This window comes from Colossoma macropomum, unplaced genomic scaffold, assembly GCF_904425465.1.
Source record: "Colossoma macropomum unplaced genomic scaffold, Colossoma_macropomum, whole genome shotgun sequence".
NCBI lineage: Eukaryota > Metazoa > Chordata > Actinopteri > Characiformes > Serrasalmidae > Colossoma > Colossoma macropomum.
Window position 1 is genome coordinate 5,755,102 of NW_023494789.1, and position 19,424 is coordinate 5,774,525.

General features: G+C 39.3%; 1 protein-coding gene across 1 annotated transcript in view; it reads left to right on the forward strand.

Moving 5' to 3' along the window:
• The window catches only part of ical1 (islet cell autoantigen 1-like), a 31,476-nt gene extending 12,824 nt beyond the window's left edge, over positions 1-18,652 (forward strand). The window contains 11 exon segments of the mRNA XM_036569869.1: positions 38-236; positions 5,469-5,594; positions 5,868-5,966; positions 8,471-8,553; positions 10,823-10,872; positions 10,965-11,033; positions 12,304-12,522; positions 14,072-14,371; positions 14,915-15,016; positions 15,159-15,275; positions 18,358-18,652. Coding sequence (XP_036425762.1) covers positions 38-236; positions 5,469-5,594; positions 5,868-5,966; positions 8,471-8,553; positions 10,823-10,872; positions 10,965-11,033; positions 12,304-12,522; positions 14,072-14,371; positions 14,915-15,016; positions 15,159-15,274 — 1,363 coding nt within the window. The 3' untranslated portion in view covers position 15,275; positions 18,358-18,652.
• The last annotated feature ends 772 nt before the right edge of the window (positions 18,653-19,424 follow it).

Sequence of the window (19,424 nt, forward strand, 5' to 3'; positions counted from 1 at the left end):
TGTAAGAACCATCTTTCTGAAGAGATGCTTTGTACAGGCTGGCTCTGTGTCCCCCGCTGCATCGGATGGAGCAGGAGGTGGAGACGTTTAGGCGGCGGGCTATAGCGGACACGCTGCTGACGGTGGGCCGCATGGAGAAGGCCCGCACTGAGTACCGCGGAGCACTGCTCTGGATGAAGGACGTCTCCCAGGAGCTCGATCCTGACACCTACAAACAACTGGAGAAATTCCGCAAGGTCAGAATTTGAGAGAGAGAGAGAGAGAGAGAGAGAGACAGAGAGAGAGAGAGAGACAGAGAGAGAGACAGACCATAAGGGTAGAAAGAGAGTGAGATTCAGTATTTGATAGGATTGGGCATGGTCATTTGAATAAACAGATATCCGAACTCGTTTTAGCAATAATTTATTTAGGAAAAGTTTTCAGCATTTCTACATAATTCAGTGGCTGAGATTTAAACAAAGTCATTCAGAGTGGTTTGATGTGAAATTATTCATGGTAGAAAAACACTTTTCTTGTCTACAACACCAAAAATATAGCCATTTAATTTACTACCCAAAACCACCAGTGAACCTACACGTTTATGTGTAATATCAGTGATGGTAAAATAGTAGCAATACAGTTTTCTTTAGGTACTATTTTGCCCTACAACACCATGATTGGTTTAAACTAAATGGATTACAATACGTTTTGGGCCAAAACTTGATCACAAAACTATCATAAAACAGTATCTCAGGCCTCAGACAGCACATTCACAACCTCAAGGCAGCTTTCAGAGGAATTGTTGTCTGGTTCCTGTCACCACCACTGTGAACAGTTGGAGCATTTCACATCAGACCACCTTGAATAATTTTGTGTACATCTTAGCCATTGAATTATGCAGACATTTTGATCAGTGGTATTCTCTTTTAATCTGGTGCATTTGTACTGGTATAAATATGTGAAATATACCTGTAATATCAGAGCAAGTGATGTAGAATCTCATAATCGTATAAGCAGCTGATATCAAACAGAGGAAATGTTGCAGACAAAAAGATTGCAAATTTCTGCACTCAAAGTTGTGAGAGTTATCATTCTGTAGAAAAGGTACAGATTGATCTGAAATCAGTTATATATTATTTACCATATATAAACTACTTGTTTCTCATATGTCATTTAAAAGACAAAATGTTTATTTTCTTCTAATTTTTACTTAAATTTTGACTCTTGCCCGCCTCTAAGTGCATTCTGATTTTTTTAGGGCTGCAGCCATTAATAACTTGTTTTATCTGTCACAACTTCCACCTATCATGAAGTGAAAATGCTCAGCTAGTTAAGAGACCCTCCTTTATAACATGTTTGGCCTAGAAATGTAAGGAGATGTAAGGAAAATGAATTGTATCTGGATATTCAATTAGCAAAAATGATTTGATCGTTAGTATTTGAGCGTAAAGGAGTGTGATTAGGAGGGAGAGTGAGAGAGATTGCGTATTACAGAGTGAGATAAGGAGTATAAAAGTGAGAGAGAGGAAATAAAGGGAGAGCAGTAGGCATGGTTACTGCTGGTGTCGAGTGTCGTTGGCTTCAGTGGTGTTTACAGGCTGTGGGGGGTTGGAGGGGTTTTGGCCGCTCTCCGATTTCCTCTCTGGTCTGCAGGTGTAGAAAAGAAACAGTATCTCAGACCTGGAGACACCCAGACATTCAGGAGTACAGACACATGAGTGCTTTGTCTGGCTGTAACCAGGCTGACCCACAATATACTACGTATTAGAGTTGTGTCAGTGTGAGAGCGAAAGTAAATTCACCCTGAAATTTTTACAAGTAATTTATAGATGTTGATTACAGTTATTTAAAAGACAATGTAAAGCTTTCTCACAGCTGTGCATAGGCTTACAATTGTGAAAATAGTGAAAATACTGCATATAAACTAGATTTACAGTTGTGTGCAGAAGTTTGAACACCACAGGTCAGATAACATGTTAATTTTTTAAAATACCTTCTAAAGGGGAACAAACTTAAACGCATGAAAAAAAACTGAAAGAAGTAGCATTACTGAGTCAGGAAAAAAGAAAAAGGGCTAAAATATGGTGTCTGTGTGTCCTGCTGCGAGTCATCCTGTAAAGCCTGAAATAATAATTTAAACATCAGAGGTGTCGGGTCGGATTTCATTGAAGTTTTTCGGACGACGTAATACATCTTTATGTATTAACATCACATGCACAGACTCAAAAAAAAAGTTCCGGCTCGACGTTCAGGTCTCAAATGCAAAATCAACATTATACTGATGCAGATATGATAACAGTAGTAGATAATTCACTCACATCCTCAGAAGACACAGCCTTCACCAAGTTCTGACTGAGTTCTCTTTGAATACTCTTTCAACTAAAGATCTGCAAGGTCTGCACTGCCGCTGATTCCCGCAGGACCCACCACAATATCTTACAGCACGGGACTAATTTTCAGTGTTGTGTGCGGAAGTGGGCGGGAAGTGGGCCGAAGCACGCATGAAGAGAAATACTGCAAATGAATGAATAGCCTAAATGAAGTAGAACGAGCACTAAATCACATATATGTAAACAATATAAAATGATAACAGTAAAACAATTAAAATGAAGTTATTTTAAAGAGTTGCGAAGCAACTGATCATGTAAACAATGCGCAAATTCTCGTTGTTTGCAAAGGCAGCGGAGCCTCCAGTCCGACGCCCACAGCTGCCGCACCCAGCAAAACAACACAAATATCCGCCCTGTGTTTTAATTCCTGCTGTGTGTTTACTGGGAATAAATGGCTTTTGGTGATGGTACTTCACAGTGAGCCTGATGACCATGACTGCTGTGATTTTCAGCAGAGGATAATGTAGCTGTGAATAAACTGTCAGATAATGCCTTGATGGAACTGCGTGGGTGGAAGTGGGCCAAAATGTTTCGGTTGCGGGCGGGAGCGGGACAGATGATTCCTTTTTCTGCGGTAGCGGACGGGAGTGGGATGAAATCTTGTGGGATCAGGACTGAAGAAAAAACAGTCCAGCGCAGATCTCACCTTTCAGTGCACTTGCAATCATCAGATTCATTCGCTCAGGGAAGGGGTCTGAAGCACAACTCATGTAACACAATGTTCCTCCACGTGTTGCATACAGTTACACATTACCACCAGAGAGATCTCCAAATCCCAAAAACGTACGTAGTATAGATTTAACAAAATTAAGCGTAAAATGTGTCCCACGCAAAAGTTATGACACATTTTATATCTTATGTTTCATTTTTTCCAATATGTTAAATTCAGCAAATAAATAGAAATGTGCAGAAATTTGTTCTCTGTAGACAATGTGTTAACTTACCTTCACTTAGAATAAAATAAACAAAAACACATAATGGATCAGGGGCCCCCAGACTTTTGCATATAACTACATAAGAAGTAGGGGAGGGCAATTTATTAATATTTATCATAACAAAATACTTAGCATGTTGTTCTGAGCATATTATGGATATCGTCAGTACATTAACCCACTGCTTGTTTCATTACAGCATAATTAGGCCTATTTAGTTGGATTTTATGCAGTGCGGGGTGTGAAACTTTGAATAAAAATGATTATACTCTCTAAAAAGTAAATATTGGGATGCACACTTGTTTTATATAACAATAAACAGATATAAGTCATATATGGAGAAATGCTAATTTCTGAGCATTTTAAAAGTATCATGCATTTGTTCCGATGTTTACAGAGACTAATATTGTGCTTACTTGGTAAAAAAAGTAAAGAAAATAACAAAAATGTCTAATGTGCATCCAGGCCTAACATAAGAATAACATGTTATAAAGCTTTATGTGAACTGATAAATAAGAAAATTAAGATCTACAAAGAAAGAAAATATATAAAAAGTTTTATGCAGTTTGCTACAATTTTAAATGAAGGTATTTGAGAACTGAGTCATTTGTGACCATTCACAGTTGACAACTGACAAACATATCAGTAAGTAAAGCACTGTTTAATGTCTTTCTGCAGCCCCACTAGTGGACATTGTGTTGGCAAAATGGAAATTGACTCAGATATTTTGAATTAATATGATCAAATAAAATGCTTTTCTCCTTAACTCTGTTATCAGACTAACTTGGACGCTGTTGGCTCTCAACAGGGGTGGAAAGGGGTGGGGTGAGAACCTCCTGCTGTGAAAACAAATCACACTTCTCCACAAAAACTAGATAAATTGGAGCTGCAGCTTTCCTCTTATGAGAAAAGAAGAATAAATAATTTAAAAGCATTTTAAAATAATAAAAACACTTTTGAGGTTTCAAATTTAAAATTTGAACACTTATAAATGTTCATCTGCTTCCTCACCTACGATGACGAAAATTACACTTTTCCATCAAAATATATCGACATAATAATGCATTTTATGGCTACTATGAAAAGGGGTTTAGTAAAACTACTAGAGCCTGTTTAAATGGTGACCATATAACTGAAATCGGTTATCTAAATTTTTAGCTTTGTAACCCATTAAATTATAAATGATCTTATATGTTCCTACAATTCCTCTCTTAACTATATAACTTATAACATATTAGGTTCATATTTAGCGAATGTTTCATAGTACTCTGTTCTGTAAGTACTTAGGTACTGCTCTTATTAAGCCATATCATAGCGATAGTCTTTAAATTGCTTAATGAGCCCTTCATTGCTATTTTATTCAGCAGTAAAGGGTGAATAAAGCATTTTCCTGATCAATTTTTGTATTTTATACACACTTGTACAGTATATTATACACTATACTCTGTTTAAAGCTTAATAAAGGTTATAATGAGCACCTAAAATGTTAATAATATATCTTAATAATATGCAAACAAAAGTGCTCTGGAGAAAGATAATTATAAGCTGCTGGCCTAATAGGATAATCACAAAGGCATTATAATGTGTTACTAATAATTTTGTGTACAAATAATTTTAAAGTGTTACTATGTTGTAAATGTTAATGTTAATACAGGTGTTATAATTGCATCATAACTCATACTGCATCATTTAACATCATTTTTTGTAAACATATGTACAAGTTTGAAAATTCTTTTTTTTAAGTATGAAGCACCTCCGTATATTATAAAGCTGTGCCATAAAGTGGTGCATAGAACTACATTTCATACATCAAGAAGTATTTAACCTAATTTTGAGGAGTATTATAACTCATTCAGTCTTAAAGTTACAAAATAAGCCTGCAGTTTAAGGAGTTAAAATTGGAATCAGTGACAGTTTTCATATCGTTTGGGTCCTCTAACAACAGGCTTATGAAAGGCTGCTCTAAAAATTCCACAGCCACATAAATCAATTTTGATTTGACTTCATATTTATGAGGACGGTGAGGAGATATTTTTGCTAACTTTGCAGTTGTGTGGTTTACAAGGGTTGTGGAAATTAGATAATGGCCAGGACCCATTTTTGTTTCATTATGTGTTGCAGTGGAGGGTTTTGATGCCTGTCTGTGTCTGTGTGTGTTTGTGTATAGGTGCAGGCGCAGGTGAGAGGGACGAAGGTGCATTTCGATAAGCTGAAGAATGACGTGTGTCAGAAGGTGGACATGCTGGGGGCCAGTCGCTGCAACATGCTCTCTCACTCCCTCTGCACTTATCAGGTACCTGCACCATTTGATGACCATTCATTCCCTCTTTCTCTTTACTTCCCGTTTTCTTTCCATCTGTCTCTATTTCTCTGCCCTTGCTCTCTGCTGTCCATCTGTCTGTCTCACTCTTTCTCTCCATCTGTCATTTTCTATGAGTGTTATTCATAGCCCTTTCTCACAGTAGGTGGGTGTGCTTTGTGCCAATTGTAATCTGTTCTCTCTCTCTCTCTCTCTCTCTCTCTCTCTCTGTGTGTGTGTGTGTGTGTGTGTGTTTGTTTCTCTTAGACCACTCTGCTACAGTTCTGGGAGAAAACGGCACACATCATGTCTGGCATCCACGAGGCCTTCAAGGGATACGTGCCCTATCAGTTCACGACCCTGAAGGTGTGTGACGAGTGTAATAGAGAGAGAGTGAGATACTGACACTCAGTGAGATACTGAATGCAGTATACTGTGTTATGTGGGTCATTCTGCCATTGCAGTGACAAACGGGGCACGAACTGTGCTGCTGGAGTTTTTAAACACTGTGTCCACTCACTGTCCACTCTATTAGACACTCCTACCTTGTAGATGTAAAGTCAGAGACGATAGCTCATCTGCTGCTGCACAGTCTATGTTGGTCATCCTCTAGTCCTTCATCAGTGGTCACAGGACGCTGCCCACAGGACGCTGTTGGCTGGATATTTTTGGTTGGTGGACTATTCTCAGTCCAGCAGTGACACTGAGGTGTTTAAAAACTCCAGCAGCACTGCTGTGTCTGATCCACTCAGACCAGCACAACACACACTAACACACCACCACCACGTCAGTGTTAATGCAGTGCTGAGAATGATCCACCACTCAAATAGTAAATCCAAGTGCACCTATATAGTAAGTGGAGCTGATAAAATGGACAATGAGCATAGAAACAAGGAGGTGGTCATAATGTTAAGCCTGATCGGTGTATGCACCAATACATGTCTTTGTATGCATGTCATTCATATCTGTGACTGCTGATTGGCCGGATTTATTCAAAACATAAGCTCTAATGCTGATTGCTGGCTGTATCGGATGTGTTTGACTTGGAGGTTAGAACCAAGTACTTATAGCAAAATGTGTGGCAGCGGAGCTTAAACAAAAATGCTCGAAAACAAAATAGGAAATACTTTGTAAGAGCAGATTTAGTAAGCATGGAAAGAGGTACTCACATGGCTAACAGTCAGCAAAACACATGCTTTACATTACCGTGCACAGAACAACACACAGCATCTAAAATCTAAAAAGTTTTATTTTTAATGAAGGTGCACATGCTACCACCACCAGTCAGCAACTTCCAGCACTAATATTCACCATCTCTCCATTACTGCATTAACTAAAACCCAGAACCAGACCGCTAAAAAAAACCTCTAAAAAACATATAATAATAATAATATATTATAATAATATAATAATAGTTCACTGTGTTGTCAGCATGCATTAAAACAAACATCAATTTTGATAAATGTAGCACATTTGGCACATTTGGTGTCAGTTAACTCCTTACAAACTAAAAGATAAGAGGTGAGATATGACTTGGCTAGTTACATTTGCTAAGGTCAAAAAGACAATTAGTCCTATAAACTACCTTTTTAGTGTAAATGTCAAAACCTGTCCGACTATGTTTTTTAGAGGTCTGGTTCTGGGTTTTAGTTAGTGCAGTAATGGAGAGATGGTGAATATTAGTGCTGGAAGTTGCTGACTGGTGGTGGTAGCATGTGCACCTTCATTAAAAATAAAGCTTTTTAGATTTTGGATGCTGTGTGTTGTTCTGTGCACGGTAATGTAAAGCATGTGTTTTGCTGATGCGAGTACCTCTTTCCATGCTTACTAAATCTGGTGTCCTCATTAGTCAGGAGGGAACTCAGCTGTGTCATGTTGCTGTACTCATTTTATGGATTTTAACTACACCCTTAAGGCCCACGACCACCTGTACCCCCAGGGCACATGAGCAGGTTAAAGCCCCCAGGGTATGTTGATGGGTAATGCAGGTGTAAAACACTCTGTGATACTGAACATCAGTTGGAAGTTGTAACAGTTGTAACAAATTTTTTACCACTTTTCTCTCTCAAAGATTATTAGCGGTCGAGCTTTCAGTGCATAGTAATGATTTGTAGCTGAATTTAACAGAAATATTAAAAGAAATTATATTATGTGGACTGGACTTATTTTTTCTTCCTGTGGGATATCCGTACAAGAAGTCATTAAATTTATTTTCTTTTTTTAAAATGACATGTTATGTTTTTGTAACACCACTGACCAAAAGTCTTGTGAAAACATTTATTATTAAATAAAATTAGGTATTATAAATAATTTTAACATAGGACAGACAACAATTTGAATGCATTTTTACTATTTAAATTGAAAAACAAGCATTGTTTCACATAAAAAATAATACTTCAGCATCTGTGAAGTCACTGCTGTGACGAGCCTGTTTTCCTTGCGTACGATAACCAAAATCACTGAAATCAACCTGCTGTTGTTTATTCTTACTTTTAGCTCTTTTTCATGGCTTCAAAGTTGTGGGACACCATTTGTCACTACAGTGGTAGAATAACCCATGTCATCGTTGTCAGAATAAAACCTTTTCCTTCAAGGACAAAACAATCTTGACTTTTAATGGAGGTTTATACAGAAATTATTTATTCCAAGTAATTTTGGATCATTTCTGTCGCTCCGTTCATCATTAAATTTTGATAAATAGTAAAGAGCAGGCAGTTTCAAATTATGTCAAAAAATAAAAAACTACAAAAACGGAGATGCAAGATTTTGTCTCGGTAGTGAAGATTGCTGTGTAATACACTATGCATAGCAGTGCAGTGGTATTGTTTGTCTGTGGTCTTTATACTCTAACAGACTCTTTATGGTTTTAGGAGCTGAGAGACCCACTGGAGAACCTTTCAGAAATCCAGTCAGAGGACAAAAAGGAGAAAGAAAAACAGACTAAAGCAGACAAGTGAGCATATGAACATTTACCCTCCTGTCACCAGAGCTCTCACTGTTTCTCCTCACTCACAACTCTTTCAGAAACCCATACACCACATGGGGCTTCTCTTTCACCCTCGTCATTCTTATCCCCTCATTTCTGAATTCCTCTGTTCTCTCATTTCCTTGCTTTTCTCTCAGAGCTGGCCTGTTCAAGCGAGAGGCCTCTTTGAAGGCTGTGCTCACTGACCTGTGAGTGGAACTGCGTGTGTGTGTTAGGACTGAGCAAAATGGCCAATAATCGTACTACAATATCTGTGTTATTCGATGTTGATAGTTATTTATATTGTCACTGATGGAACAAAACCTTTATCTCCAACATAAAGAAACATTCATAACTTTTAATGCATGCCAGTGCAACAAGATTTTATTGCAATTAATATATTTCTATTTGTCTATTTCTATTAGTCCATTTATCTTGAATTATTCACACAATGTAAATACAACAGGTGATTTCAAATAATGTGATTATTATTATTATTAGTATTATTTATTTTTCTTTTTTTAAGTGTTTGTCCTTACAGTGACTAATTATAATACGTAAATAATATATGCGCTGTTAACTGTTTATTAGGAGCTAGTCATCACTAGCTAGTAAGCTAGCTATTTGGGAGAGTTAGCTTAGTAGCCAGCTAACTCTCCTTACCATCCTGCTAGTTTGTGCCGTGAAAGGATAAACTTCCTTCCTGTCTATCAAATACACTGATCAGGCATAACATTAAGACCACCTCCTTGTTTCTACGCTCATTGTCCATTTTATCAGCTCCACTTACTATATAGGTGCACTTTGTAGTTCTACAATTACAGACTGTAGTCCATCTGTTTCTCTGCATACTTTGTTAGCCCCCTTTTACCCTGTTCTTCAGTGGTCAGGACCCCCATGGACCCTCACAGAGCAGGTACTATTTGGGTGGTGGATCATTCTCAGCACTGCAGTAACACTGACGTGGTGGAGGTGTGTTAGTGTGTGTTGTGCTTGTACGAGTAGATCAGACACAGCAGTGCTGCTGGAGTTTTTAAACACTGTGTCCACTCACTGTCCACTCAATTAGACACTCCTACTTTGTCAGTCCACCTTGTAGATGTAAAGTCAGAGACGAAAGCTCATCTGCTGCACAGTCTCTGTTGGTCATCCTCTAGTCCTTCATCAGTGGTCACAGGACACTGTTGGCTGGATATTTTTGGTTGGTGGACTGTTCTCAGTCCAGCAGTGACACTGAGGTGTTTAAAAACTCCAGCAGCACTGCAGTGCCTGATCCACTCAGACCAGCGCAACACACACTAACACACCACCACCACATCAGTGTTACTGCAGTGCTGAAAATGATCCACCACCCAAATAGTACCTGCTCTGTGAGGGTCCATAGGGGTCCTGACCACTGAAGAACAGGGTAAAAGAGGGCTAACAAAGTATGCAGAGAAACAGATGGACTACAGTCTGTAACTGTAGAACTACAAAGTGCACCTATATAGTAAGTGGAGCTGATAAAATGGATAATGAGCATAGAAACAAGGAGGTGGTCTTAATGTTATGCCTGATCGCTGTATGTAGCCACCTGGTGCATGCAAGCAGCAAGGCCTTTGCTGCTAATGCTAGATTAAGGAGCGGAACAGCATAATCATTTTATAAGTACCTAAAGCACTCAAAATGATTTGATCTTGATGATTATCCTTGTCGTTTTATCGCCCAGGACTAGTGCCTGTGTTCTTTTGTGTGTGTCTTCTAGACTCTGTGCTTAGAACCCAGAGTGTCTCTACATTCTAAGAATGTGGAAAACTGATATATATTCAAGGAGCTGCTGGTAGAACTGTGTGTATGTGTAGGTGCTAGCCTCTGATGCACAGGAAAGCCTAGACTTAATGGTCATTCTGCCTCAGGAGACCGAAAGGGAAGTGAGTCAGTAGATTAGCTTCTGTTGCGTGGTAATATGCAGGCTGTACAGTAGTAGATCCTTCCAGTCACCTACACAGCACCAATAAAGAAACATGCGGACACCAACTTAATATGTGTGTCTCGCGCCTTAATGTAGAGCATGTCTTTGTTGTTGGTGTGGAGGTGTGGAAGCCATGTCCCAGGTTTTAGAATGAGATGTTGTAGAGTCATTGTGACTTGCTTATTCAGAATCACCATCCATTCATCCATCCATCCATTCATCCATCCATCCATCCATCCAAACATCCAAAATCCCTGTCTGTTTTTTGCGAACTATAGATTAAGGTGGATGTTTCTTGTCTTTCAGTCTTGTGTCCCTGGAGGATGACAAGTCTGGGGAATCAGCCTCTGAAGCTGGTATGTACCAGTCAGAATGCTACTTTGCTACTAATGATGCTTTGAAAGCTCTCACAAAGGCTGATGATTGACAAAATGTGCTTTTCCTGCAGTTTCTGCTCCAGACGTTGATGGTCAGAACAGAGACTCGGACAGCTCTTTATGTGCCAGCTTGGACTCGGGTAAGAGTGCAGTGTAACCTAGACAGTAAGTGGTGAGCTTCTGTATGTGTGTGGATAAATACAGTATCAGAGCTGTAGAGGTCCTCCAGCCACTCAGCCTGCATCTGCTTAGTAATAATACTTCAGCAGGGAACTTCTCAAGGAATTTCTCAAGTTTGGTAAAAAAATCTAATTTACATCATTTTCGGTTACGCTTTATTATCCTTTTTCTTTATCCCTTTATTCGTGTAATTTACTTGCTTATATGGTTTCTGATGCTGTATGGTATACTCTTATCTAAAAAATTGCTCCTACTGCTGTTTATAGCTATGTGAAGTACTTTTGTCCATTTTTATAGATAAAATTTGTCCTGATCCATTTTTTTCCTTGGGTATATTGAGTATCACCCACTATGAACAGCTGCCAATTAGTAGTACAGTAAAAATTAACTTTTAGTATGTGCATAATACAATATTTGGGACTTAAGTGTTTTGTTTTTTGACACACAATTTTTATAAAGTTTATAGTGTGTTCAATGCTTGACCTGAATTCACTTGATGTTTGATATGTGCCTAGTGGTATACACTCTGAACTCATATCTTATTTTTGTGGACTATTTATATAAAATAACAGTTTTTACTACAATTTATTGCCCAAATGCAAGCAGTAGCCTGATCTTTTCTTTCAATTTTGAATGCACTGTGTCTGCTAACACTGGTTTAATACCAGAGGCAGGGCAGGCGGTTAAGCATAAGCTTCCACAGTAATTTTGTTTTCAACACTTATAAAGTAAACACATGACGAACAGTAATGTATTTGGTACATGCCTATGGTGGCTTGAAGTAAGTGACAGAGGGTGGACCTTAAACTTAATAGCTGCATGCGTGTGTTTTACTCGTCGCATTGAGATGAAACCTGGCAGACATTGAGATATTTTTGTCAACATCTGACAGTGCGCCTCACTGCTGCAGGCAGATAATGCTTGTTTTAATGCTTGTTTTTGTCACTTCCACGACAATGACGTAAGTAGAATTAAAAAAAGCAAGCACAAAAGATCGGAATTGGTACCCTGATACCCAAACCATTAAAATATGACTGTCAGCTCAGATCCCTTATAAAAGTATGTCGAAGTGTCTGAAACCACATAAGCAAATTTGTGTAAGATGACTTGACAACTTTGGTTTGAAGCAAGTGATTTGATATTATGCTGAACTATTCCCTTAATGTTAAGTAATATGATTAATGAACATATTAGCAGCATTATCTATATTATTTTACCATATCTGTGCAGCCTCACTTGAACCCTCAGGCATTGTGAGTGGAGTCAGTCCAGATGATGACCTCTTACTCATGACCCCTGACCCTGCCCCGACCCTGACCCCTGCAGTACCTATACTGCAGCCCCAGAGCTGCCCAGAGGCTGCACTGCCCCCTGCTATCCAGTGGGACTCCAGTTTCCACCAGGGGCAGAATCCTGAGGCCTTTCCCAGCATGCCACTACCTGAGAAGGGTATAAATCCAGACCTGACTGCCTCTTCTGGCCTCAACTGTCCTACAGCCTCATTCACACCTGTCCGAAATGTGCCTTATGCTGACCTTTGCTAATCTTTAATCCCTTTGCTCTGCCTTAATCCCAGGATTAAGTCATGTCCACTTGTCTCTGTGCTGGAACATGGAATGCAGCTCTTCTTAAAGTGATAGGTTATTAAAAATTCCCTTAATAGGCCTCTGAAGTCGTTTTGTAGTTGGTGACACGCCCATTTAAGTTACCAACAAGTGGTAAAAATATTCCAAGGTCGATGTTTTGTCCTATATTTTTTCTTCAAATGTCACTGGATCTTCTGAATTATGCGGTCATTCAAATACAAATATCGCTATCTGCAGGCTAATATTGCTGCACATTCAAGTCAGTAAGACTTAAATGCGCAAACATGCCGGAATATCCCACGCAACCCAACAAGCTTTTCCAGTGTGGTAGTTAAGTTGCTTTAGCAGTAGTTGCCTACAGTTTGAGTAGCTGGTGTTGGTATATAATAGAGCTGAATACAATGTTTAACAATTTGCAGGAATGTAGCATGGATTTAGCAATATTCCTATTTCGGTACCCTAACAACCATTTTTGTTTACTAGCGCTTACATTACAGTTCCTAATATGGGCATGATGCCGACTTCAGAGGTCTATGTAGTCAACCAGCCAAACCATAGTATCTGAAGTTTGCTTCTTTAGTTGTGCACTGGAGCAGTGAGTCCATTGACAAGAACAGGTAACGGAAACTTTGAATATAACTTAGCGTCATACAAACTGCACGCTTAAATCATCACACACCTCAAGGTGTGTCAGGTTGTTAACTAATTACAAATACTGTTATAATGTACTAATGCTTAAAAGTATTTTGCATATGTTACATAATTTGAGCCTTTTTATGTATATAACTGTGTGTGTATGTAAAAGTAAGCCTATTTGAGGTTACTTAATGGTTTTTCTTACACTTTCATTACTTTTTTGCTATATTAGCTTCAAAAAACTAAAGTGCAAAACTAAAGAAGCCTACTTTGGACACCAAACCTGCTGATTGACTGCATCTGTGGTAAGGGAAAAACTGCCTAAACTCACTTTAAGGTGTTCTGAAACGCACACGCTGCTCTTTCCTTCTCACTTTCTGACCCCCCTCAACATAGGCTGGCTGGAGAGTTCAGATCTGGGCCCGCTGCCTTGCTTATTATGTCTCGCTGCCACTGACTTAAAGTGGAATCTGGTTGTCATAACACTGTGCAAATACTTTTTATATGCTTTCTGAAATTATCTGTTCTTTCCGACCTGTTTCAGAGGACTCTGGAACATTTTTTTTCCACTTCTCCATCCTCTGTTCCACTCCAAATGACAGTCTCTACATTTCTCCACCAATTTTCCCCTGTTTATTTCATTTATTTGAATCCTCTATTCTCTCTATTCAGTGCAGTTCAGTTTAGTTAAATAAGGTTTATTGGTTCTATTAAATCACAGTATTGCAAAAACATCTCTGAAAAAACTGAAAATAATCAAAGAACTCTGTCTCTAGTTGGCAGGGACCTGCTGTCTGGTCTTACCCTGCAGTCTGGCACTGAGGATGAGGATGGAGAGAGGGGTGATCTGTCGTTTCTGCAGGACCTGCTGAGCCCCGGAGCCTCCAGTGGTGGCGATGACTTCAGCAAGGCGTGGCAGGATGCTTTCGGCTGTTTCGAGCCCCCTGCAGCCGCTCCCTCTACCACACACAACCCTGCGCCAAGCAACCCCACAGCCCCTCACTCCCCGTCTCATTCCACGAGCCCCACTGGCTTCCTGCCTTCACAGCTCCTCGACCACAGCCTCAGCACCACAGGTCAGAATCCCCTACATGGTTTTCTTCCTCTGTTGCACTGCTACCTGCTGGTGGGAGGAATGTACTGCAGTGTTCTGAGTGCCATAGTAGGATCCTTGGATTCTACTTCATTTTTCAATTCCAGTTAAATCTTCCCCATGTTTCCAATTTTAAAATATGATTGCATGATTTAATAGCATAAATGAACAGAAATACAGCAAAGTGCAGTTTTCAGGACTATGTAAACAAGTGTAAACACTGCACTGATATCTATCTGATTCAGAATAGTCGTTGGAGTACTGCTCAGCCCTAAACTGGACTAATAGTATTGCCTTAAACAATTTTTTTATTTGGATTGGCTGTTACCTATATGTAATTAGCTAAACTAGCATGCTGCAATAAAACCAGCCAATATGTGAAAAAATAATTAAATAAATAATTAATAATTAATGTCAAAATGGAAAATTGATGTGTGAATTCCGTAAAATTCATAAAAACAGAATCCAGAGGGCTTTTCCATGGTTATGGACTCCTACAAACTGTTTCACACTCTTTGTTGATCAGGATGGGTGACTCCACCTATGTTTCAAGCTCCTCCCCTTCTGCCCCCTCCCACTGGCGGTCAGATCCCAGCTGCCCAGAACAGCCCCAGAACGTCAGCTAGTGGTACGCATCCCTGTAATCAGAGCAAATGCTTTTTAATTCACAAATTCATACAAAGAAATAACATTATTACTTAATAGCTTATTTTTTCAATTTTCTTGTTTTTCATTGTTGTATCTTTCTTTGGCTGTGTCTCCTGCTGTAGCTCCGAAAGGTGGCACCAGGGACATGTCTGCTTGGTTTAATCTGTTTGCTGATCTGGACCCACTCTCCAATCCAGATGCTATTGGACGAACTGATGAGGAACTCCTTAATGCCTGAGGTGTGTATGTGTGGCCCTGTTCACACCTGGCATTAACGTCTGCAGGCCAGTCAAAATTATTACACAATTGCCTGATTGCAAATATGAGAGCTGACTGCAGTTATTTTCCACAGTTGTTAGCTTTCGCAATTGTATATTTATTTCGCAACAGAATGTGAATTGGGTGTGTTTTCATCTGTTGGGTTGAGGAGAAAAACAAGAAAGAAAGCAGAAAACACATCTAATTTGGTGTCTAAAACTGATGCTATTACATTTTTACTCAAACCTTCTTCAGAGGTCAGTGGTCAGGATATGTACATGACACATAAGGTTTGTAGGGTCTAAGGACCACCTTAATTGGCTGCGTCATCACAGCAGAGACGAAATCCTCTTTCTTAGTCTCCTTTCAGGTTTGTTTAGAAGTTGTATTAGTCTAAATGTTTATTGACATAGTTTACTGACATAGTAAATGTGCACAGAACCCTTTCTCCAGTCACGAAATCCGATCAGAGGTGGTCACTGGAGACACTTTCCTGACACAAGGGAATTCCATATGTATATATCGATGTCCATTTGTGGTCAGCTCACTCAAGAAAGATGTTACTATCATATACTTGTGTGTTTTATAGTTGTTACCACTATGATGACCTTTTGAAACCCCACCTGATCTTCAGCATAGACTGTTCTTGATTTCTTGTTTTGATAGCGTCAGCCTTGCCCCATTTTCACACTAGCTGAGTGATGGACGAATCATAACAAAGATATAATGGGTGGTCTGTCTTTGAAATGCTATTTACCTTCGCAGTATCACTGCTAATAAGGTCTGTCCAATCTGTGATGTTGATTTTCAAGTGTTTTGCAGTTGTATTGAAATCAGATGTGCAGGAATTAAGTTCTGTTTTAATTTTTTTTGTTTTTCTAGAGCAGTGGTTCTCAAACTGGTCATCAGGGACCCCCAGATTTGCTCCAACCTAACTTGCAACATGTAATAATGGTGCAAAATCCTACACTGACTGGGGTTTCCCTGAAAATACGTTTGAGAACCACTGGCAAAGAGGACTGCTCAGTGTAGAGTATAAGGTATAAAAAGCCTATCTACACCTGATTTGTATGTGTATGTCTGAGTAATGTATACTTAAACATGCAAGTAATGACCACCAGAGGGTGCACTAGCCCTTTTTAGCCCTCAGTGGTCAAACATAAATTGTTTTGACAATTAACAAGGATGCTGTAGTTCCAAAAACTGGCCAGGTGTTGCTTAAAGAGTGAAATATTTATGAAAAACTTTACATTAATAACATTGTTTTGGTGACCATGGGAGTCCCACCTGCTGAGCTGGTCCACTCTGACATCATATGATGCAGGTTATATGCTTATCTACTGCAGCAATAGCCTCTCATTGTAATGGCAGCATATTTAACACCTTTTTATTTAAAACCTTATTTCATAGAGTGGTATTTGCAAACTTCTGCCTATGGAACAGCATTTATGACACCACACAGACCATCTCAGTCGAGGGACCACACCAGTTCATTTGTAGCAAACAAACAGATTTGTTAAAGGGCCCATATAATTTTCAGGTCTTATAAAAACGATCACTCCCCAGTCCATACGGTCCTTATATGCAGAAATAGCCTGTTTGAATGTATTGTTTTTGTGATGTGACAGAAGCCAAGACACTTGCATTTACCCGCCTACAGCAGTTTAACCCTGCCCATTCACACTGTACTTATAAATAGAGGTGCAACACAGGACAGCCAATCACAGCAGAGGTCTTTTACATATGTCATATGCATGTGTTACTTAAATGTATAGTAAAATAAACAGCCTATTTCATTATAAAGGTTAAATTCTTTAGCATAACGTAATGATTCTGTTTAGAGACTATTTTGCACACAGTATAATGTGTGTACCTCTCTTCAGTGGATTTTCAGAGCTACATTTTAAAAACCTTAGCACACTTAAAACTGCGTCTCATGTAACCATTTCATATAAAAACTTTCTATGAGGCATTAAACTCTTCAGACATCTGGTTCCTATCACCACCGTGAGCAATTCTTCATTTCGTTTCTCTGGAATGGGGCCCTTTAAAACACTCTGAGCCATGTTATTCCCCTTTAAGGGTAAAGAGGGACTGAAAAATGGTCATTTTGTCCACTCTGTCCACTCACTGTCCACTCTATTAGACACTCCTACCTTGTCAGTCCACCTTGTGGATGTAAAGTCAGAGACGATAGCTCATCTACTGCTGCACAGTTTGTGTTGGTCATCCTCTAGTCCTTCATCAGTGGTCACAGGAAGCTGTTGGCTGGATATTTTTGGTTAGTAGACTATTCTCAGTCCAGCAGTGACACTGAGGTGTTTAAAAACTCCAGCAGCACTGCTGTGTCTGATCCACTCGTACCAGCACAACACACATTAACACACCACCACCACGTCAGTATCACTGCAGTGCTGAGAATGATCCACCACCCAAATAGTACCTGCTCTGTGAGGGTCCATGGGGGTCCTGAGCACTGAAGAACAAGGTTAAAGGGGGTGTAACAAAGTATGCAGAGAAACAGATGGACTACAGTCTGTAACTGTAGAACTACAAAGTGCTCCTATATAGTAAGTGGAGCTGATAAAATGGACAATGAGCATAGAAACAAGGAGGTGGTCATAATGTTATGCCTGATCGGTGTATAAATAAATTCGACTGTTTTTGGTACATAAAACCAAAAACGTTATAAATGGACCTCAGGGGGAAAACGTAAATACAAAGAAAAATGTAATATATGGGCCCTTTTAAAAGAAGAAAGAATACAAAAAATCCCAAGGCAAGAGCTCACAGGCATTCTTAGAGGGCAAAATATGAAGGGTCATCAGGCAGTAGGCAGTGTTGTTCCCTGAGATAAACATCTCATAAAATGTCTGACACTAAACAAGCACTACTGCAAATTATTTGCTAAGCTTTTGTGAATGATTGGACAGAAATATATTAGCATTCCAGCAAATCAGGGCATATTGAATATCCTTCTTTTAGGGCATTAAGCCTTATAAAGTCAAGTGGCTTGTGACCAAGAACCATGCTTCTAATCTGTTCTGCACTTACTTTATAAAGGATTCCATCAGGACTCACCACGTCATCACTGTACATGAAGAAAAGCAAGAGCTGGACGTCCCCTCTACCAAAAATGAGTCCCACCGAGCCAAGGATACGTCCGGATCCACATTCCTATATTCTAGATCTGGAATATTTCTTCATTGTGAGGGGGTAGCTCTCTCTGTTTCTGTGTGTGTGAGTGTTTGTGCTATTCTACTGTTCTTTTCTTTAGGGAAACGTGGGTTTAAAAAGGGTTTAAAAAAAAAAAACTGCACTAAACACATATCGATCACATATTGTTGAAATACGACAGCCTGTTACGGTTGAAGCTGTCCGAAGAGCACATGTGGAGGGAAATGAAGTTAGACGTTAGTGTGTCACTAATTTTCTCCCTTATAAGGGACCTACAGTGTCTTCTACACTGTATAGCTACACTCTTCAATCTCTGAGTTTGTAAATAGCCACTATCTGTCTGTATTATGTACTGGAAACCTTGAATGTCCAGAAACAGGTTTGAAGAATCAGAAGTGTGTATTTTAACTATGGATATTCTAAACCAAGAGTACATTCATTAAAGATATTTATTTTTAGGGACCCTAAGACCCTCAGGCTATTTTCATTAGAGTGTATTTTCCTGGCCTGGCCTGTGCGTCATGATCTGTTGGTCAGTTTTTAGATGTGTGGTATAGATTTAGATGTAACTACAGAGTAGACACACTCTGCCCTAATGATATGGATAGATAACCTGCAAAAGAGTTAAGCGCTAGCTGACTTTCTCAGTGGTGTGTTAAAGGAATAATTCGGTCCATAATGCTCATGTTGCTAACAGTGAATGGAAGTAAATGATGACTGATTAGTTACCTAATTTACATTGTGTTAATTGGTGTCTGCTGACTTCCATGTATTGTTAGCAATGTTAGCAGGCATGGTTGAGCTGTTTCTTTAACACTTGAATTTGGTGTTGATAATAGATATGAGGTGCAACTCGTATAAGTTTTGCTGTATTTTCAGAGGATTGTTAAGTTTGATCTCTGGAGATGCCATAGCAAACAGAAGGCCTAACTGGCTTCACTTTCTTGAATGGC